Genomic DNA, 22,151 nt, shown 5'->3' with positions numbered 1-22,151 from the left:
CGAGCTAGGAGTTCCACGGGGCGCAAATGACCTGACCTAGGAACTTACAGGGTGATTGAGTTGTTATTGTTTTTCTTTGACAAATTCAAATATCCTGATTCGACAGTCTGCGTTGGATAGACTCCCTTTTCTTGTGGAAAGAAGATTAGTGCGACCTTTGGTATTATCAATCGAAATGGTCGAAATAGGAACGAACGAGAAAGACATCTTTGCAAACGACACCATGTCTGGGCTGGCCAGCAGTGAGTGCGTCGAGCAAAGTCAAGTGGGCCGAGAACACCTCATGACATCCAAACGGACAATGACCCGTCGACATGTACGGCGCACGCAACCAACACGTGTGTCTCTCTTTGAGGGGTTGTGGTCGAAGAAGCCAGCGAGCGAACGAGCGAGTGGCTGGGATGGATGCCGAGCAAAGAACAGAGAAATAGTCAAAAGGGTGGAAAGCAAGGGGGTGGGAGCAACCTTGAAACGATCACCAGACAAATTTGTACACCCGCTCAATCCGGGACTCGGGCCGTGATACATATCTACCTTTGGTATGTATCCATTGGGTAAGGGGTCTGCCACCGTCTCACGCACCACCGCGACGCGGAGGTATCTTACTCCATCCGGGGTTCCCTACGGATCTGGAGAAACCAATCCCCTTTTCTTCACAATCTTGACGCCCAACACAAAAATAGAGGCAGGGAGGGAAGGAGGGAGGATAACAAGACCCAAGTTGGATTAGAAAGAAAGGAATAAGGGCGGCCAGTTCGGCTCCGTATGCCGCGCTCCAAACACCACCCTCCCAGTCATGTACTAGGTAGAGCAAGAGCATTTGATTGAGTTTCAAGTCAAGCACACAAGCACACAAGTACACAAGCACGACAAGTCAGGAGACTGGGGCGACAGAACAGAACAACCGACGGATCGACAACCAATACGAACGATATTATTGGGAGAGGGGGAAATACTTTGGAGGTAATCCCGATTAGGAGAGTTTACTCGTATCTTATCTCCTCCCCTACCTCGTCCAAGCGACGTCCCCCACGATATCAGACGCACATACACACACTCTCTCTCATGGTTGGTTCTGGGTATCTTAGATGTCAGACGAATATTTTAGCGTATTGCGGATGAAAGACGAAAAGAGCGTGTGTATTTATACGGCCGTTTTTGTTATTGGTCGGGGGACCTTCAAGCATACCCTGTGATGGACCATGAACCGCCTCTCACAGTCGGATCTATACAGACAGCTCCATACAGCTTTATTCCGATGCTGGGTTCATATCCTCTTGTGTGATGTAACTGCCTCTGAGAGAGATATAGAGGGGAATTCATTGCTGGGCGTTGGTATATTACCTCATTCCATCCCACTCGATTTCATGCAAGGACCTACCTCCTGGGATCTGGTATGATATGCCCTGATATACATATGATGTACCCATGTCTGCATCATCCTCGCGAGTTAGGTCGCTACGTGCCCCGTTAGGGAGGCTACTTTGACGGCGTCGGTCGATACAGGCCACCGCGGGTTCTTGATTGATCCACGATTCGAGTCCACCTGCCTCTGCAACCTCTGCATCGCTGCAGGACGAGCCGAGCCTTCCTCCCTCGCTCATTCATTCTTGGAACAGACCTGGCGTGTATCTCCACATGACACCACTTCATCATATCCAATGCGGGTGTCCAAAGGGATGCAAGGCTATATACCGATAGATCCAGCCTCGCTGTATACAGTACATGAACCACCGTCGTTTCCCTACTGTCCTGTCCTGTCCTGTTCTGTTCCCTCATCAAAGATATCTGCACCATGATCATCCGTCCCGCGACGCATAATGTCCTCTTGCCAGCATGACTGAGCACAGGGTACATACCTATGGTGCTATTCTTTCACCACCGTCCATACAGGATTGACTCTGCTGAACTAGATGCCTGGATATCTACTACGGCGACCTTTGAGGCTTGCATTCCATCATCATTCGAACATGGTCAACGTACTCACATACATTCAACCCTCATGGTCCAGTCGCGAAACGCGGGAGACTCTCAGCAACTGACCCCAAACCACATCCCCAACGCTAGCCACATCCGGAAGCCTCAACCTCGTCATTATCACCGCGGAGACGGACGCCCTTTTGCTGAACACCAGAATAGCTGAGACAAGTCGCTTGCGATAACACCACCCGGTACGCGGAGTAGTCCCCCTAGCGCTTCCTCGAGGCGAACAACACGTAAGATTCCCACTGATAAGGCTATCACGATCAACAACGATCCAGACCCGGAGTCCGGTATTCGGGGGAGAAACGGCCGGGCGCCGATCAGGTGATCGTCACTGAAGCCGGGGTGTGGTATTGAATTGCCACAATAGGAAAGGACACTTGACGGAGTGACTTGCTCGTAAGTACAAAGGGTTCCTTCGGCTCTCTTTACTCTAATAAGAACCCCCCTGGGGTGTTTTGTACGTATGTTTCCTGCGAGAAAGTGAGTGAGATAGAGGTAAGGTCGAAGAAAGAAATAGATTGTCAAATATCCCCATCAGAAGACGAGACGATACCTAGTCGCCTCACCATGGGGTCCATCACCGTGGCGCCCGTGCCTCGCGTCGCCATCATCGGCGCCGGCATCGTGGGCACAAACCTCGCCGACGAGCTCGTCTCGCGCGGCTGGTCTGACATCACCGTCATCGAGCAGGGCCCGCTCGACATGCCCGGCGGCTCGACGTCTCACGCTCCGGGCCTGGTGTTCCAGACGAACCCCTCCAAAACAATGACCCAGTTTGCTCGGTACACGGTGGAAAAGCTGCTCTCGCTCCAGGAGGACGGGCAGAGCTGCTTCAACCAGGTGGGCGGGTTGGAGATCGCCACGACGCCCGCACGTGTCGAAGAGCTCAAGCGCAAACACGGCTGGGCCTCGTCCTGGGGCGTCGACACCCGCCTCCTCAGCAAAGACGAGTGTCTCGAGCGGTATCCCCTGCTGAACAAGGACCTCGTGCTCGGTGGCCTGTTCATCCCGACCGACGGGCTGGCTCTGGCGGCGCGCGCGGTCCAGCTCCTCATCGACCGCACTCGCAAGGCCGGCGTGCGGTACCTGGGCTCCACGCAGGTGACGGGAATCGAGCAGAGCAACGACCGTGTCACGGGTGTAATCACGCCCGAGGGCCTCATACCGGCCGACATTGTCGTCTCGTGCGCGGGCTTCTGGGGCGTCGAGGTGGGCGCCATGGTCGGCCTGTCCATCCCGCTGCTGCCCCTGGCGCATCAGTACGCAAAGACGACGCCCGTGCCCGCGCAGGCGGGACGCAACCCCCAGCCCAATGGAGCCAGTCTCCCCATCCTACGCTACCAGGACCAGGACCTCTACTACCGCGAACACGGCGAGCAGTTTGGGATTGGCTCGTACGCGCACCGGCCCATGCCGGTCGTGGCGGCGTCTTTACCCCTCGCTTCCAAGGGCGTCGATGAGAAGAACATGCCGTCTCGCATGGAGTTTACGACCAAAGACTTCAAACCTGCGTGGGACCTGTCGCGGGAACTCCTCCCGGCGCTGAAGGAGAGCGAGATCGACGACGGCTTCAACGGAATCTTCTCCTTCACACCAGACGGCGGGCCCTTGGTCGGCCAGTCGCCCACACTGGACGGTTTCTACGTCGCCGAGGCCGTGTGGGTGACGCACTCTGCTGGGGTGGCGCGCGCGGTGGCCGAGATCCTGACGAACGGGCGCTCTACGGTCGACCTGGCCGAGTGCGATCTGGGTCGGTTCGAAGAGGTGCAGCTCACGCGCGCGTACGTCGAGGAGACATCGCAGCAAAACTTCGTCGAGGTCTACGACATCCTCCACCCGCTGCAGCCGCGTGAGTCGCCGCGAAACCTGCGCGTCAGTCCGTTCTACGCCAGGCAGCGCGAGCTGGGCGCGTACTTCCTCGAGGCCGGGGCGTGGGAGCGGCCGTTCTGGTTCGAGGCCAACGCGAAGCTGATCGACCAGCTCCCGCCCGAGTGGAAGCCCGTGGAGCGCGACCCCTGGTCCGCGCGGTACTACTCGCCCATCGCGGCCGTCGAGGCGTGGAAGACGCGCACCGCCGTGGCCATGTACGACATGACGCCGCTGCGGCGGCTGGAGGTGGTGGGCCCGGGTGCGGTCGACCTCCTCCAGCGGCTCACTACAGGGGACGTGGGCAAGAAACCCGGCGCCGTCACGTACACGCTCGTCCTCGACAGCGGCGGCGGGATCCGCAGCGACATCACGGTGGCGCGGCTGGCCGACGAGCTGTTCCAGGTCGGGGTCAACGGGCGCGTCGACCTGATCTACTTCTCGCGCGAGGCGCGGCGGCAGTCGCAGCAGGACCCGAGTCGGTGGGCGTCCGTGCGCGAGATCACGGGCGGGACGTGCTGCGTGGGACTCTGGGGCCCGCGGGCGCGCGAGGTCATCAGCGCCGTCAGCCCCGACGACTTCAGCAACAAGGGCCTGCGGTACTTCCGGGTCAAGCGGGCCAGCGTCGCGGGGATCCCCGTCGTGGCCATGCGGCTGTCGTACGTCGGCGAGCTGGGGTGGGAGATCTACGCCAGCGCCGACAACGGCCAGCGGCTGTGGGACGCCCTGTGGCAGGCCGGCCAGGCGCACGGAGTCGTCGCCGCGGGCCGCACGGCCTTCAACGCCCTGCGCCTCGAGAAGGGCTACCGCTCGTGGGGCACCGACATGACCACGGAGCACGACCCCTGGGAGGCTGGCGTCGAGTTTGCCGTCAAGGCCGGCAAGCAGGGGTTTGTGGGCCAGACGGCGCTCGAGGGCCGTGCCCCTAGCAAGAACGAGGAGGGAGAAAAGACAGAAGTAACAGATCGAAAACGCCTGCGCTGCCTCACCGTCGACGACGGCCGCTCCGTCGTGCTGGGCAAGGAACCCGTCTTCCACGACGGCCGTCCCATCGGATACGTCACCAGCGCCGCGTTCGGTTACACCGTCGGCAAACCCATCGCGTATGCCTGGCTTCCTGGCAACGTGGGCGAGGGCGCCGCCGTCGAGATCGAGTACTTTGGCAAGAAGATCCAGGCCACCGTCACGCCGGAGCCGCTGTTTGATCCGCAGATGAGTCGGTTGCGCGGGTGAAAAAAAAGGAAAGAAAAGATGGAGGAGTCTTTTGACCAGAAGGAGAGGGAGAGGGAGAGGGAGAAGAAGGAGAAGAGCTGGGCAAGGCTGTGCGAGGCCGGACGATATCCGAGGAGAGGAAGAGACTTGATCCCTTCGGCGCCTCTCTCCCTCCCTCCCTCCCTTCTCCTCTACTTCCTATTCATCCCTTGTGTCTTCGTGGTCAGACAGACACCAACGACGTGTCTTGCTTGACCCTTTGAGCTTTGACTTTATTAGTTTTTCGGCTTTGAAACAAACAAAAAAAAGGCGCAAAAGGGGAACCAGAAACACAAACAGATTGACTGCATTGCATTGCATTGCATGACTTTTTTTCTCTTTTTTTTTTGTCCCATCTACCAACCTACCTACCTATCTCCCTTCTTTCATGCGAGGGAAAGGGGACTGCCACTGCCATGGTTTGATACTTTCACATCATATCATATATCTCACCATGAACTTCTTCTGGTTGATGTTCATCGTGTGTCTCTCCCTTTCTTTTTGAGCCTGTCAGGCTATGTGGCCATGTATGTAGATTGCAGCGAAGACGAGTCTGTGGGCGTTATATATGCGAGGAACGAAACGATATTTCCAGAAATGAGATGAGATGAAGTGCAATGAAACAAGGACAAGAAATACATAACATGTTCCTTACAGTACCATCCATCCACACTCCCCTTTCTTATTCTACTTGGCCTTTTCTAGTATCTGTGAGGGAGCATCACACACTATGACAAAACTTTTTGTATTTGATCGATGTAGAAACTGACCGACTGAGCAACGCCTTTTTCTATCACATGTGTTATTATGTTGTAGCTTGATGTACAACTACAGAGCCAGAGATAACTTCCAAGCCACACGCGCGTGTGGCCACGACGAGCTCGTCATCTTTTGCTAGGAACCTGGATCCTCTCTCGCTCGGGTCCTTTCGGTCCTGATCCAGATCCAGATCCTGCGGAATCCCCTCCTCCAAGAAACGCCTGGTATGATTGTGATTCCGTAAACCTCACTCACCAAAACACGACTTTTTTGAGATACTCGGCTCACACAATGCTTGTAAAGTGCTGTGGTCGCCTGCTCGCTATCCATCCATTCAATGCTTCGCATGCTCAAGCTTCATCAACGCCAACCCTCATTTCACAGCCAGGCACTTGATGTCAAACGTCAGCTTGCTGTTTTTGGGGATGCCCGGCAAGGCCTTGTTTCCATATGCCAAGTTCGCCGGGATGATCAATCTTCGTTCTCCCCCGACCTGGATTCCTTGGAGACCAATGTCCCAGCCCTTGATCACTTCGCCGGCGCCCAGCTTGAAGCTGAACGGCTTGCCAGACTTGTTGCTGTCAAAAACCTTGCCGTTGTCGAGCTTGCCAATGTAGCGCATCTCCAGACGTGCCCCTTTCTTCGCGGCAGGGCCACTGCCAAGCTTGCGGTCATCGATAGTGACACCTTGAACCTCCTTCACCCCCAACGTGCCAGAGCCGGTGCCTGACTTATCCTTGCTGTCAGACTTGGCAGGCGTCGCAGATGGGGTTGGTCCTTGCTCCAGATTCTTGGCGAACTGGACTTTCTTCTCAGAGCTGCCATTGGCCTGCGCGGCTTCCTTCTTGCTTTCGGCAGAGGCACCGACAGCGACAGCTTCACCATCGTTCTTCTTGAGTTTCTTGAGACGCTTCTTCTCCGCTTTGCTGAGTTTCTCGGATCCTGCTGCTTTGGCTTCCTCCTTCTTCAGTGACTTGGCAACGATGTCATCAAGGTTGTCCCCTTCCTCATCGTCCTCGTCATCTTCGGCAGGACGTTTGTTCTTGCCTTTCGCAGCCTGCTTGTTGACCTTGATGGTCTCAATCTCTTCATCTTCATCGACTTCGGTGATGCGAGGGTCTTCGAGATCATCGAGAGCGTCAGAATCTTCGTCGACATCCTCGAGGGCATCTAGCTCCTCCTCGTCTGGGGACAAGTCATAGTCTTCCTCGTCTTCCTCATCGTCTTCATCGTAGAGGGACGCCGAGCCGTCGTCTTGAGGAATCACGTAGTTGCCAGTGAGATTGACCGTGTATGCACCAGAGACCTTGAAAAAGATCTTCTCGCCTTCACCGACGACAAAGTCAAGAGTTTGTTGGCAGTTCTGTCATCGACGTTAGACCATGTCTCACACCTCAATGGCGGAGACTTACCTTTTCGGGATCGAGGGTGCAGACAACAACCTCGTCCATCTCAAGGGCCTCGTCATCTTCATCTTCTTCATCGTCCGCATCGTCCTCTCCGTCCAGAGCTTTGGCTTTCCCTTTCGCTTTAGCGCTCTTCATGAGCTTGGTTAGTTTCGCGATGGCTGCCAAATCCTCCGCGGTGACTTCGTCGTCATCTGATCCTTCCATATCTTCGTCCTCATCTTCATCCTCGCCTGCTCCATCAGCTTTGGACTTTTTCTCGCTCGGCCCGCCATTCACTTCTTCGTCATCCTCGTCGTCTTCTTCGCTGTCTTCGTCCTCGTCAAGACCAGCAAGGTAGTCCTCATCGTCTTCATCATCGTCATCATCGTCAAGCATGCTGTCCGGAACGCGAATAAGTTTGAGAGTGGCTCGGGGAGGGCGCTTGTCATCGGGATCGTCCAGTTCAGGTTCAGCACTGGGATCAATGGCAGCCATGGTCAGACGAAACTGCGCAAGCCAATTAGTACACACATCCTGCTATTTGGACAGTGATAAAACATACCATGGCAGCAAACTCGGGAACGGCAGGGACCATGATGTCGCCCGGAGGGACTTTCATGGCGTAGAGCGCCACAGGTTGAATGCCCGACATATTGGCAGTGCACTTTCTGCAGGACTGGCAAAAACAAAGAACCGATGAGATTGGATTAATTTCAGGATAGGATAGTCCCAAAAAGAGAGTACTGGAGACCGAGTTCGATCTTGTGAGACTCAAGTGAGGCGCAAAAGAAGAGAGACAAAAAAGGTAAAAAAAGAGCTTTACAATAATTGGAGAGACTTTGGAGTTTCGCTGCCTCAGAAACGAGTCCCAGCCAAGCCTTGAAATTTTGCTTATCGATAAGAACTGGGCAAAGAAGTGGCACTAGTGGGGGGCGTGAAAGCGGCGTTGGATCTGCCTGCGCCTGTCGCGTTGCTTCGCTCCACGCGCCACTCACCTCTCTCTGTGTCTCCGTCCACACTCATGTTATGGCCATACATTCACGGGATGGTCGCGATGCTTAGACAGATTGTTTGGCGATCATGACACCTCCTAGCCCACCATGGGCTCCCGACTAGAAAAGAACTCGACGCTGGTGCGAAAGCGCATCGAAGGCCACACCTTCAGCGACGAGCAAGGCGAGGAATATGAAGCCTCCAAGTTTGGCGGTTTCGCCGACTATATGCGAAGGAAAAAGATCAAGCTACAGAATCTAGATGTCGAAATACGTGCCAATTCCTCTGACAAGCCACCCATCTTCCGCGGCGTTGTCGTCCATGTTAATGGCTACACCCAACCGTCGCTGCGCGACCTACACACCCTCGTCGTTTCTCATGGCGGCGGTTTCCTTCAATACCTCGATGGCAAGACTGCCGTCACTCACGTTATTGCAAGCCATCTGACTCCCAAGAAGACGGTCGAGTTCGCGCGATACCGCATCGTCAAACCGGCCTGGGTGGTCGATAGTGTGCAGGCGGGGAGACTGTTACCGTGGGATGGCTATCGGTTGGTGGATGAAGGGGTCACCCAGAAGGTGTTGAGTTTCGAGAGTGGCCAGATCACCAGCCAGGTCAATACTCAACAGAGCAGATACAAGGATCAAACCGAGAGAAGTTCGAGCCCTTTTCAATTTCCCACAGGAGAACAGCATCCAACTGGAATCAATGAATATAATACCCAAGTTCAGCAGACAAATGACACCATCTCTGACAAGGAAGTCGATTCCGCACTTCCCATCCGCGGACATGAACAGGAGACGAATGGCGATGTTGCCATACCACCTGGAATTGCTGCAGCATTCCATCTCGACGGTGGCGTGGAGGTTTCCACAAACGACATCGCTAACCTCCAACAAAAGTCTCCTGAGCTGGTTCAACCAGCAAACACTCTACTAGGTGACCCTCCAATGCCCGAAAAGCGCCAGTTGACGGCCGAAGAGCACAATGCTGTTCTCCTCTCCAATCCTCATATGGCCAAATCGAGTACTGCGAACCCGGACTTCATCAACCAATACTACCGCGAATCCAGGTTGCATCACTTATCCACCTGGAAGGCAGAACTAAAAGCACAGCTGCAGGCCCGCACCCAAGAGAAGCTTTCCTCCCAGAAAAGCAGACTCAGAAGAGCACCAGGTGCAAGGAGATACATCCTACATGTCGATTTCGACAGCTTCTTCGCTGCTGTATCCTTGCGTAAACATCCTCACTTGCTTGACAAACCTGTGGTGATTGCGCATGGTAGCGGACCAGGGTCCGAGATTGCGAGTTGCAACTATCCCGCTAGGAAATACGGCATCAAGAACGGTATGTGGATGAAGTCTGCCTTGGGGCTGTGCCCTGATCTCAAAATTCTACCATATGACTTCAAGGCCTACGAAGAGGCCAGTCGTCACTTTTACGATTCTATCCTGGAGGTTGATGGTGTGGTTCAGAGTATAAGTATAGATGAGGCTTTGCTGGACGTCAGTGAGCAATGTCTCAAGATCGGCGGGTCAGATGGAAGGGGTCTTTCGGAGGGTTCAATATACCGTGAGCAAGAAGCTGCGCAGCGTCTCGCACAGGAGTTACGTGCGTCTGTGAAAGAAAGGACAGGCTGCGACGTCTCAGTTGGTATAGGCGGTAATATCCTGCTCGCCAAAGTCGCCCTACGCAAGGCCAAACCGGCTGGACAACACCTGATTAAGCCAGAAGAGGTCCTGGATTTTCTAGGCGATCTGACAGTTACGGATCTGCCCGGCGTTGCATGGAGTATTGGGAACAAATTGGAAGAAATCGGGATCAAATTCGTCAAGGATATTAGAGCCTGCACCAAAGAGAAACTCATCACCACCTTGGGTCCCAAAACTGGCGAGAAGATATGGGACTACTCCCGAGGCATCGACAAACAGGAAGTCGGTGACCAGGTTGTCCGGAAGTCGGTGTCGGCCGAGATCAACTGGGGAATTCGCTTCGTCAATCAGCAACAAGCAGAAGAGTTTGTTCAGAGTCTCTGTGAGGAACTGTCGAGGCGGCTTCTGGAGCAACTGGTCAAAGGCCGTCAATTGACCATGAAGATCATGCGCAAAGCTGCGGATGCTGGTCTGGATCCTCCCAAGAATCTGGGTCATGGCAAGTGTGACACTTTCAACAAGAGCGTTGTTCTTGGAGTTGCCACGAACGACGCAAATATCCTGGGAAGGGAAGCAATCTCCATTCTGCGTGGTTATGGCTTCCCACCTGGAGAGCTACGAGGCTTGGGTGTGCAAATGCAGAAACTGGAGCCGCTGAAGCCGTCCACCACCAGCACAGGCGGCTTTATGGATGGTAGCCAGCGTAGGCTGCAGTTCAAGAAACCTGGCACACAGACTTCGACATCCCCCAGACTGACAGACGAGAACAGGCAGAGTCCACTACCCAAGCAGACGCCGATGTCTAAAGAGGCGATTGATCCTATCGAAGAAGTCTCAACTCCCGAGAAGCCGAAACCGGGTCAAGTCATTCCTGGTGCTACTGATACCATTTTCATGACAGGCGAAGAGAGCTCTGCTCAGAAGCCACTGAATATCAGCGGCACACAATTCATGCTCCCCTCTCAGATTGATCCCACCGTACTGGCAGAACTACCAGCGGATATCAGGAACAAACTTGCGCCAAAGCAAAAGAGCATCTTGGACATTATGAGCACTTCGACTCGTGCAATGTCACCTTCGAATGAGCCTCTGTCGCGCTCAGTCTCACCATTCGTGAGTGACAGTGAAGCTGCAATACCGAGTCAGAGTCAACTTGATCCCGAAGCTCTTGCAGCCCTCCCACCAGATGTCAGGGATGAAGTGCTAGCCCAGTACAGACATCGGGACAAAAGAGAAAAGCCACCAGCGCAGCAAAGTGTGCTACCTCAATCCCCTCACAAACCCAGGACATCGGGTCAAGGGAAGAAGCTAGTTGTGACGCCAACCAAAAAGCCGAAGACGGCTTCAATGTTCGGCAAGGCTACTTCGAAGCGCGGCGGCGAGTCTTCGTCGACTCTCACACAGTCCAATTTCGTGTCCATGCCCAAGATGAATGTGCACCAACCACAGCCACATTCCCACATGGCTGAAGAAATATCCGAGTCTTTTCTGAACGAGCTGCCCGAAGACATTCGCCTGGAAATCCTGGCAGAACAGAAGAGAAATCGAATGAAAGCCAAATCTGGCCTGAACTTCGACGTGCATAGGAAAAAGACCAAGAGTACTAATACTCAAGCAGAAGCTACGGCACGAGGGCAACAGAAGATCCAATTGGGAAACAGACCAGATAAGCCAACGTTCACTTCCCAAAGGCTGAGTTCCCTGCCGGAGTTGCGGGACGCCATCTCGGCTTGGGTGCGAGAGCTCTCCGTGGATGGCGAAGAACCCGACATGGAGGATGTGACGGCGCTCTGTGAATATCTGAGCAAGGTCGTCTCTGTTGAGCGGGACATGGCGAAGGCTGTCGCTGTGGTCAATTGGTTTGGGTTAGTGATAGAGTATGAGAACTTTGGGAGGGACGAGACGCGCGGGTCGTGGGAGAAAGCGCTGGCTGCTCTGAAAAGAGACGTGCAGAAAGCTGTTGTGGACAGAGGCCTGCCTGCGGTGGTGTTTGAATACTAAGGCAAATTCTCACCGGTGAAGTGGTACCATCACATTGACATGCGCTTGCCTCAGGCTGTAGATGAAGAAGCAGCAGAAGAAAGCAGAGAGGGAGAGAATGTGAGAGACAATTACACAGTAGGTGCGTTCCTTTGCGACTTTCGCAGTCACAGTCGTCCTGACCATCCGCATCTTCCTTTTTGTTCGCTCTCTTTGCTCATCCCGACACCAGAAACATCCCCATCGACATCGACATTGGCTTTCGCTTGACTTTACTTACATCTTCATTGCTCTTATACTCGTACCTCATACAGGAACTGACAGCGGCTCTCGTAACAAGTCTCGCAGCCAGTATTCACCATCCACGCTATGACACTCATGACTGCGTTGGGTCGAAAACGACGCCCATCATCTCCTCCTCCGCTCTCCCTCTCAGCTCGCTGGGCCAACCCTCCTCTTTCCAAGATCCCAAAACTCAATCATCTCTTCGACGGCACAGGCTCGCGATCGATGGAGTCCACCAGTACTGGCCGGTCAAAGCTCAGCGTCAAGAGCCAGTTCAAGAGGGGGGTCTCCAGCATCAAGACGGTCTTGGGCATGGGGGATAGAAGTAGCGGTGGCAGCATGCAATACCACCACGAGACCACGTTTCCTCTGGCCCACGAAAATCACTCCGTATACTTACTTGCCAATGAATCGAACACGACGACGATCCACCAACCTTTGAAGATTCGACTGACTGCTATTGCTGACAACTCGGCCGATGATGGGGATATCTCAGCATCGCCAACTATCAAGAGCGCTCCGAGTACCCCTAGGCTATATGAAGTCCCTGAAAACGAAGAGGACGATTCATACGGTTCTCTTACCACCAGCAAGAATGGCAGTGAGCTCTCGCGGAGTCAATCTGCCCCTGGGCTCCAGCGTCGCATAAGCCAGAAGTTTCAACAAGCGTTCGGCAACGGGAACTCGACCATTGTCAAGAGATCAGGCTTACGTTCAAGACCTAGCGTTCAGACACTCTTAAGGGAATCAGCCGCAGCGTCCTCGACGCCGTGCTCATCTACCCCTCCCACATTGATTAGCGGTACATCTTCCTCCATCAATGGGACTTTATCGACTCCGCAAACCTCGGAGCCATTGACTCCTTCGTCAACCGTCCGCCGCGGTTGCCTCGATTTGGTCGAAGTCGACCAACAGAAATTCATGGTAGAAGGTCGCTTGCTTAGTCCGATCCCAGAAAGTATCAATTTTCCCTTCCTCACCATCAGGACGGTTGAAGCCGCTGCGACGACCAAAATATTCTTCGAGCTCCACTTCAACTCGTTGTTCCAGGGCACACCGCCAAGAGCATCACGGCGCAAGGAGTTGGAGAAGCGTATGCGTAAACTGCAGCTGCCTCCGGATATTCGGGACCGAATTCGGACAGCGTGGGAGATGGCTGAGAGCGAGAATCTCCGACAGCGTCGAGTGCTGAAAAACACGACGAGCTCAGCCAAAGCGAGCCAGGGGGTCAGCATCGGTGGCTTTGAGGTGATCAACGTTCTCGGAAAAGGGAGCTTCGGGGTTGTTCGACTGGTCAAGGCCAAAAACAGCGGCGATGGGTTGCAGAATTCTGAAATCAAAGGCGCCGACAAAGTGCTGATCAACGCACCATCTCGATCCAGTTTGAAGTCGTCGGGCAGGTTGCTATCTGGCAGTCTTTTCAGCAAGCGAAAAGATGCGACCAAGGCCAGGAAGGAAGTGTATGCCATGAAAGTCATTCGAAAGTCAGACATGATCCGCAACGGACAAGAAGGACATCTCCGAGCTGAGCGTGATTTCCTTGTTGCGGCAGAGGGTTCGAGATGGGTCATTCCACTGATTGCTGCTTTTCAGGACCAAAAGCACTTGTATCTAGTGATGGAGTACTGCATCGGAGGCGATTTTCTGGGGTTGCTCATCCGCAAGAACACTCTCAGCGAAGAGTTCACGAAATTCTACATTGCGGAAATGATTCTCTGTGTCGAAGAAGCTCATCGCATGCAATGGATTCACCGAGATGTGAAACCCGACAATTTTCTCATCGGGTTCGACGGCCATCTGAAGATTTCCGACTTTGGTCTGGCTTTTAATGGAGACTGGTCTCACGACCAAAGATTCTATCAAAAAACTCGCCATTCGCTGTTGGATGACTTGGGGATTGTGATTGATGGTGACGATCAGGACAAACAAGAGAAGGAAGCCCAGTCACACCATGCAAGCAGGAGGCATGGCAAGGAGGACTCGAATTACAAAGAAGAACCCATGCTGGGAGAGCCAATTTTGGATTGGCGCAACCGGTCGCAACGTCGACGCCTGGCCCGTTCTGTCGTTGGCACTTCGCAGTATATGGCTCCCGAGGTCATTCGCGGCGAAATGTACGACGGACGATGCGATTAGTGGAGCATCGCGGTCATCATGTACGAGTGCCTTTTCGGTTTCACTCCCTTTGCCTGCGACGACCGCCAACAGACCAAGCTCAAGATCCTGCAGCACAAGAAGACTTTGATGTTTCCGCAACCAGAGGGTGTCCCCATTCCGAGCATGGAAGCGTTGGACCTCATGATGCAAATCTTGGTGGAAAAGGAGAAACGCCTCTGCAGTCGGCAGTATGAGCACAATGACTTCACCAGGAAGATTGTCGGCGGCCGCCTTGTCCGTTGCGTCGCGGACAAGGCTCATCAAAACTACCAGGGGTATTTTGTCTATCCTGGCGATGCTGAAGATATCAAGCGTCATGCATGGTTTGCCAACACTAATTGGGACACGTTTTACCGGCAACGTCCGCCGTATGAGCCTCGCGTCAGAGATTGGGAAGACACCAAATACTTTGATGAAGAGGATGCCCTATCCGACATGGATTCTGCGACAACGCTGGACGAGGTTGCGGTCGCGCCCGGACAGGAAGCCGCTGCTCAGAATACAAACACCAACCCCAAGCGCAAAACTACCCAACTGAGCCATCATCAGGCAGAAGGGCAGAATATTGTGCCATCCAGCGCCATGAACATCCCCCCTCCCCAGGACTGTCCCGGACTGGGGGTCAACCATGCTGAAGCGGAACAGATGCATGCGCTGAAAAATCCTCTTATGCAACCACGGGTGAATGGGTGCCTCACGACTGGAGCCACGCTTGTGGACACAGGTCTCCATATTGAAGGCACTCTAGCCACGATAATCACGGAAAATGTGAAGCCCAAAGCCAAGAAGAGGGAAAAGAAGAGGCCCAGAGACATCATCTTGCGGGACCCTGCTGCAGGAGCACCGGCTTTGGAGGCTCGGAAACTCGGCGCCTTCATGGGATATGAGTATCGTCAGCCTACAACGGCGCAGGACATTATAGAACAGGTGGTCGTGGAGGAGATGGAAGGAAACAACATCAAAATGTACCGGCAAGGATGTGATCAGCATGATCCAGACCTAACGTACGAGAGGCGGGTATACATGGACGCCGGCGGGCAGTTGTTTCCCCGCCAACGAGCTGCGCTGGTGTGAGCAGTCGGTCCTTTACCGCGGTTGTTATCCTTGTGCTTGTGCACATTGGTCGTTCATTCCTCTGCCTACCTCCCTGGTGGGAAGAGAGCTCGAGAAGCAGCGAAATCGGAGTGAGAAGATGGACCCAACTTTGTCTTCCGTACGATAACATAGGTTTAGCGTTGGAAAATGCATATTCTTAATGGACATTCCAATTGGTGTCATCTATATATTTTATGCTTTGATCGTCTAGTTACATGGGAGTTTTCTAGAGCTTTGTACTGGCAGCTTCAAACTCTTTGCTGAAAGGATAGTCAATGTAGCCTACTTCGGATTTGGGGGTGTAGAAGGTGCCTCGGTTGTACTTTGTCAAGTCAATGTTGTTTGCGATTCGGAAGACCAGGTCGGGGGTGGATATGAAGTAGCGGCCGAAGACAATGGCGACGTCGCGGTCCTTGTATTCCTCGTCGACGGCGCGGCGGGCGCTGGCCGAGGTGAAGCCGCCGGCGATCAGGACGGGGGAGACGTCGGCCCAGGTGGCGATCAGGGGGTCGATCTTCTCGGTGGCCTCGACATCGGCGTTGCCCGAGATGCGCGACTCGACCAGGTGCATGTAGGCGAGGTTGAGCGGCTTGAGCCCCTCCATGAAGTGGGTGAACTGCGGGAGGGGGTCGCGCATCTTCATGCCGTTGAAGGGGCTGAAGGGGCTGAGGCGGATGCCCGTGCGGTGGGCGCCCACGGCGGCGACCACGGCGCGCGCCACCTCCAGCCCGAACCGCGACCGCTTCTCCACGCTGCCCCCGTACTCGTCGGTGCGCGTGTTGCACACGTCCTGCGTGAACTGGTCGATCAGGTAGCCGTTGGCGGCGTGGATCTCGACCCCGTCGAACCCGGCGCCCTCGACCGCGTTGCGCGCCGCCTGCGCGTAGTCGTCGACGAAGCCGCGGATCTCGTCGGCGCGCAGCTCGCGCGGCACGGGAGCCTCGCTACTGAGCGGGGTGGGAGACGACGATACGATCTCAATCCCCTGCGCGGCCGCGGACGTCGGGTTCGCCGTGCGGCCCAGCGCCCACAGCTGCAGGTAGATGTGGGAGCCCTTTGCGTGGACGGCGTCGGTGACGCGCTTCCACGCCGCGATCTGCTCGGGCGTGTAGATCCCCGGGACGTTGTCGTAGCCGCCCGCCCGCTGCGAGATGAAGGTCGCCTCGGAGATGAGCAGCGTCCCCGGCACGCACGACCGCTGCGCGTAGTACGTCGCCGCCATGGGCAGGATCGTGTGCGAGTCGTCAGCCCGGTACCGCGTCAGCGGCGCCATCACCAGCCGGTGCTGCAGCGTGAGGTGGCCGACCTTGAGGGGCTCAAAGAGCCGCGACGGCGCCGACACGGGGAGAGAGCCCATGTCTTCTTACTTGGTGTTTTTGGTGGGGGGAGGGACGTGGGTATGTTTCTCTTCCTTTTTAGAACAGTGGTGAAAAAGCAAACAGTCTTTGGAATACCCTTGTACAAGTTATTTACTCGGTAGGTAGGTATTTTTTCTTTCTCACAGGCGATGGTTGTCTGACAAATAGGACGTTGCGGGGAATTTCCCTTGGGACGCAAAACGATACCCGGCTCTGAGGGAGGGGTTGTTGGGGTGTGGATAATTGTGAATTGCCTATTGAGTTTGAGGCGGGGCGACGAGATAGATTGTCGTAGTAATGACTTCTACCTTGGTGTATCATCCAAACGTTCTGGAAAAGAATATATACAAAAACCTCTGTGTAGGGAACAAATATCTGACGAGTACCCAAGTCTACTCGTACCAGAGAGATCGGCAGGGGGTTTTTCGGGAATGGGGTTTTCATCGATAGACATGGCTCTCTTGGTTGGTTGGAACGCCAGTGCTGGCTGCCATCAGCTGTTGCATTTCATTGGATTGGTCAGCAACATCACCGACGAGTATCAAAGTCCGTGGTCACTGGCTGTGGTGAACGGCTAGATTTCCTATTGAACGGTTAAGTTTCCCTAATCGATTGGCCACGGAGTTCTGGAACCCCGTGGAGACAGGGCGCTTGATTCGTTGATTTTGACGACATCGGTTGGCAAGGGGCGAGGATCTGGAGGGCGACAGCTAAGGTTAGCGAGCCAATGGTGTCGCGACAAGCACACGCCGTCGAACCAGACAACTCGTTGTTCGGCTGCAGGGCACGATCCTCGTACCGAGTACTTCGTACCAGGACTGGTGAGTATCGCAAGGCTGACCAGGCCGGAAGAGAGCCAGCCATAGACCAAAGTCTATTCAAACTTCCAAGTTTGCTGGTCGTTGTATTGTCATGGCCACGCGCCGTGCTCGTAGGACCTGGTAGTCTGATGACCAGATCACTACTCACCTGCGAGGGCAGTAGATTTTCCACCACGACGCCTCGGTGGTGCTTCTCAAGTTGATCATCTCTGGGAGGAGAACATGCACTTCCGCTGTAGGCGACACCATACCTTGGGGCGGGATTTTCGAGTGTCTAGTCGACAACCTCAAGTCGAGCTTACAAGACTCGGGACAAAGGAGCGGGGGATTGTGGGCGAGGTGGTATTCAGAAGAGCCTCGTGTTGCTGCGGGGAAACAAACCTTGCTTTGTCTTCAGTGGCTTGACATTGGTCCTGTGAAGATTAGGGAGCATTGAACGAGCATTAATTGCCACTGAAGATTTCAAGGTTAATGAACGGTGAGAAGAAAAGGAGTCAAGGAGTCAACTTGTGGTGGAGGTGGTTAAAGGAGAATAGAAGAAGCCTGACTGCGAAGTGGATCAAAGTCACGTGTAAATACGAGTGGAGCCTTGCGGGCAGGACGGCCGCATCCCTCTTGGCGCCAAGATATTTAGGCCTACGCCTCCACCTCCGGGCATTTGTGTCACCGAGTTACAAAATCAGACTGAGCATCCTTTGATGCCCTCCATCTCTCTTTTTCTCTTTCTCTCTGTTTCTCTCTGCTCGCGGCAGTTGCGAGCTGGGCATCCATGTAAGACACAAGCAGGAGACTGTGGGACAGGTTCTCAACAAGCCAATCGGCTCTGGTCTGAGCTAATTCCGAGATACAGGACTATTACGTCTATTACGTTGGCCAATATTTTGACAACCAATAACACCACCTGCTAGTCTCGATCGTGGCCCAGCCGAGCACTTGGAATGGTTTCTAAGCAAAGCCGAAACCTCCCTGCGATGGACTGGCGCTCTGGATGCCTGGCTGGGACGAGTGGTCGAGGTATTACGAGAACACCATCGCTAATCATCGGAGTTGCCGTGGAGCTTTAGCGTCACATCTCTCACCAGGAGAGGACCCTGACAGATCAGAAAGACCGAGAGGGGCCTGGCTATCATGAAGTCGACCACCTGCTGAAAAAATCACTTGGACGAATGCATCTCCTGGTGGTCCTGGGAAATCGATCTACTCGAGATGATTTGGCAGTGCGGAGAGAACTCGCGGAAGCTAGGACATATCAATGCGACAAGGTCTAATAATGGCATATCACGAATGGCGCCATATCTAGACATGGAGGTAGGTCCTATCGGCTGATCTTCACCTGCCAAAATGATCAAGTTTCCCCATGAAGGTAAAGCACGACTGAGGTTGTGACCCCTGTATCGGGTAAGAAACCGGATTCAATGTACATCATTGCTGCATCAAGGATCTGTTGTCCCCAGTGAGATCGAACGATCTCCTGTAGAAAATGGGATCTTCAACAAGATCTGTGTTATAAAAAGGGTGCAAGGACCACTTTGTACCCTACACCGTTCATATCAACAGGTAATCCGCCTGTCCAGCTTTGCCGGTACCGACAAGCTCGTGTCACCGGACTGCTCTGCACTGAAACTCTCAAAATACCTAAAGAGCTTCCCTGGGTCTTCCCTGACTCGAGCTCTCGTGGATGGATTGATTATAGAGTCCAGCAATACGTCACTCTCAGTCAAGACCGAGATACACCACCATACAATGGTCTTGCAGGGCAGGCCACAGGGCCTGATGCCAAGTACTCGTCGCATTTCGCAATATTCTTTCCACGCTTTGAAGTGCATGAGGCCAATCTGTCGGTGGCCTGCACAGTACTCTGAAAGGGCCAAGAACAAAAAAGCCACGACGTCTTCATCACTCGAGTCCTTATGATTGGCCAGGGCAGATATCCTCTGCCGGGTTTGTGCAAGGATGAAGTTCTGTCGAGCGGCGAGATAGTGGTTCTCGGCATCGAACAGATCGCTCTCTGGCTGGGGTCCGTGTTTGCGGTAATGGTTGGCGCTGAATAGTAGTATCATGGTCTCAAAACACCATTGGCTTGACACAGCGAATGGGATAAACAGCTGCAGCACAGGGTCGTGTTTGTGCACGATATCCGGGTAAACGTCCAAGCCCAACATGGATGCTGCGTTTAGCGCGAAGTACCGGATCAAATTACGATCGGTGGGCGTCAAGACAATACGCGACCCTTCGACCGACTGTTGGAGTTCCCGCACCACCGTGCATTGGGGTTCTTCTTCGGAGCCTGAAAGGCGCTCTTGGAGGGTCGCCTGCTGCCCCGGGGGCGTGTTTTCGATCTTCAGGCTCTCGAGAAACGATAACCCGAATTCTGATCGACTCTCCGTGCTCGGCCTTCGCGATTTAGAGGGCAGCTGCGGAGAATGACGCTCCGCATCATAGGCGCTGGCGCTGGAGCTGGGCGATTCGGTGTCGGTAAAGGGAAATGGAGAGTTGCTTAATCTGGAGTCCTCTGCCAGGTCGCTCTCCCTCGGCGACTCTGCCCGTCGCTTCCTGTCGATCGTGGTCCGTTGAGACGGCTTGTTGCCCTGGCTCCCCCCCTTTGTCCGTGGCTCGCCTTTAGCTGCAGTTCTCGACCGCGGTGACTCTGAACGAGGCTTCCTCAGAAATGGTGACACCGTGACACTGTCCCTCTGGAAGTCGATGACGGCTGCATAATGGGAGATGCCGTGTTTGGTCGCCCCGTCTGATTCGCCCGATCCGGAGGGTGTTGCATTGGAACCATCTGGATTTGACTGCGCATTTTCCTCTTTTGGCCGCATCCATCGCAACGGCGAGAACTGATTTCGAGAAACCCATTCTGATCGAGCCTCTCTCTTGGACCGCACACGATCCTTCATCAAGTGCGCGCGTGCTGTCTCGGTGACTCCGCGTCGGTTAATGTCATAGTCTACAAAGGTGAACACCCTCCCCTCTGGTTTTTGGTTCGACATGGCTGGCTGGCCGGCGGTGGTCTGGTTGAGTTTGCAGGTCTATAGTGACAGGGTGACTTGGCCCTTCCCTGTTGGACAATAATGTATTGTTGTCCTGGGGTATATAGAGCCTTGGAGGGGGTCCGGGATCGATGTTTCTACGGCTGCTCTCCGCTATTACTCATCCCTGAGCTCCATCGACCATGATGCTTTGTACAGGCGAACCCTGGGGGGCTAGTGATGAGGAAGTTGGACCTGAGGAGGGCAGGATCTCGCACAGCATTGAAACGGCGATAACAAGCAGGGCCTAGTGAGGTCGATCCAATCGGCAACTCCGTGCCGGGAGCGCCATCAGACTATTCCCGTTTTTGAGAAGAAGAAAAATGCGCTGATTGGTTGCGGGTCGGCCGTGGTCAAAGCGAGACGGGCGCTCTGATTTCTCCATTTTGAAGCAGATTCCAGACAGAAATACCCACGAAGAAACGGCAAGCTAGACCATGGGACTTGTCGAGGAACCATTCCTTTTCGATTGGTGTCATAGCGGCCGCCCCTCTGGCTTACATGGTCGACCAATCAATCCCGTCGTTGGCCGATAGTCGTCGTTGCGGTAAGTTCCACCGTCGAACCATCAAGGGTCTTCGTATCCATGCACGCCACGCAGACGAGGATTCCCCCTCCCCCCTTTTGCCAGCATCCAGCCACCAGCCTGTCTGGCCCTTTGGATCCAAGTGGCCAGACTATACAAGCCCGGGATTCTTTGTCAGCCGCCATCGGCACCAAGATTCTTAGTCATTGCGTCTTGTACCGGGGGTTTGCTGGTTTGCGGAGCAGTCAAGTCCCGACACACCAGGCAGACACCAGCAGGCGAGGCGGAATTACATCATGGCCTTATTGCCTAAGGTACGAGGAACCGATGTTGAGCTCCTGCAGGCACTCGAAGCCATATCTCTTTGGGAAGTTCTTCCCCCTTCACACGGGAAAAGACCAAAGACCGGTGATCGGGTCGGAGGCTAAGGGTACTGTTGCGAGTTTGGCACAACCCGTTCAATCTACCCAGTACTCGTGAGGGGTGCGACTGTCGATATCCTGATAAGGCTCCATGCCCGAAGCGAAAGGGATTCAATGCTAGGAGCAGGAGCCGCTGACTGCATTGTTCTGTAACATATCCATGTCAGCTATGTATGGAAAAGTCAGGACCACTATAGCACCCAGAGACCCTAGCGGACGAAGCGAGTGGGAACGAAAGAACCATGTCCCGAGTAGTCATCTACCTAGTACCGAGTACTTGTGGTATCTCTTGGTACAGAGGCAGGTAAGGATGAAAATCTTCCCCACTTGAATATGTCCTACTCGCGCCGGACGTATAAATTTCCCATTCGTGGCAGAGATCCCTGCTGTTCCAGGTAGGTATTGTCTCCGAAGCCCCTCGGTCGAAACAGCCCTGGTTATACCCGCAACCCCCGTCTGGAAAGACCCTTTTAGGGAATTTGCCTTCCGCGGGTCCCTCTGACTACACACACTAAACTAGTAGTGGTTCACTAACCAACTAACTAATTAAATAGCAAGATCTGACATTCTTTTGGGTGTC

The 22,151-nt window shown here is 54.3% G+C and overlaps 6 protein-coding genes across 6 annotated transcripts; 3 read left to right on the top strand and 3 right to left on the bottom strand.

Annotated features, from left to right (window-relative positions):
* Positions 1 to 2,553: 2,553 nt before the first annotated feature.
* AYO20_10545 (hypothetical protein) lies at positions 2,554 to 5,085 on the top strand (the record flags this gene model as incomplete). The annotated part of the gene is made up of 1 exon (XM_022648802.1): positions 2,554 to 5,085. One exon carries the CDS (start codon positions 2,554 to 2,556, stop codon positions 5,083 to 5,085), a length of 2,532 nt encoding a protein of 843 aa, XP_022495244.1.
* Positions 5,086 to 6,235: 1,150 nt separating this feature from the next.
* Positions 6,236 to 7,902, bottom strand: AYO20_10544 (hypothetical protein; the record flags this gene model as incomplete). Its single annotated transcript, XM_022648801.1, has 3 exons — positions 6,236 to 7,225; positions 7,275 to 7,757; positions 7,813 to 7,902. The coding sequence occupies 3 exons, from the start codon at positions 7,900 to 7,902 to the stop codon at positions 6,236 to 6,238; spliced, it is 1,563 nt and encodes a 520-aa protein (XP_022495243.1).
* Positions 7,903 to 8,350: 448 nt separating this feature from the next.
* Positions 8,351 to 11,896, top strand: AYO20_10543 (hypothetical protein; the record flags this gene model as incomplete). Its single annotated transcript, XM_022648800.1, has 1 exon — positions 8,351 to 11,896. The coding sequence occupies one exon, from the start codon at positions 8,351 to 8,353 to the stop codon at positions 11,894 to 11,896; it is 3,546 nt and encodes a 1,181-aa protein (XP_022495242.1).
* A 357-nt stretch (positions 11,897 to 12,253) lies between these two features.
* Positions 12,254 to 15,391, top strand: AYO20_10542 (hypothetical protein; the record flags this gene model as incomplete). The annotated part of the gene is made up of 2 exons (XM_022648799.1): positions 12,254 to 14,257; positions 14,297 to 15,391. 2 exons carry the CDS (start codon positions 12,254 to 12,256, stop codon positions 15,389 to 15,391), a joined length of 3,099 nt encoding a protein of 1,032 aa, XP_022495241.1.
* A 247-nt stretch (positions 15,392 to 15,638) lies between these two features.
* AYO20_10541 (hypothetical protein) lies at positions 15,639 to 16,769 on the bottom strand (the record flags this gene model as incomplete). The annotated part of the gene is made up of 1 exon (XM_022648798.1): positions 15,639 to 16,769. The coding sequence occupies one exon, from the start codon at positions 16,767 to 16,769 to the stop codon at positions 15,639 to 15,641; it is 1,131 nt and encodes a 376-aa protein (XP_022495240.1).
* Positions 16,770 to 19,141: 2,372 nt separating this feature from the next.
* Positions 19,142 to 20,584, bottom strand: AYO20_10540 (hypothetical protein; the record flags this gene model as incomplete). Its single annotated transcript, XM_022648797.1, has 1 exon — positions 19,142 to 20,584. One exon carries the CDS (start codon positions 20,582 to 20,584, stop codon positions 19,142 to 19,144), a length of 1,443 nt encoding a protein of 480 aa, XP_022495239.1.
* Between the last annotated feature and the right edge of the window lie 1,567 nt (positions 20,585 to 22,151).

This window comes from Fonsecaea nubica (genome assembly GCF_001646965.1).
Source record: "Fonsecaea nubica strain CBS 269.64 chromosome Unknown Scaff114, whole genome shotgun sequence".
In the NCBI taxonomy this organism is placed as follows: domain Eukaryota; kingdom Fungi; phylum Ascomycota; class Eurotiomycetes; order Chaetothyriales; family Herpotrichiellaceae; genus Fonsecaea; species Fonsecaea nubica.
The sequence above is the reverse complement of the archived record's forward strand: the minus strand, read 5'-3'. Positions and strand labels throughout refer to the sequence as shown.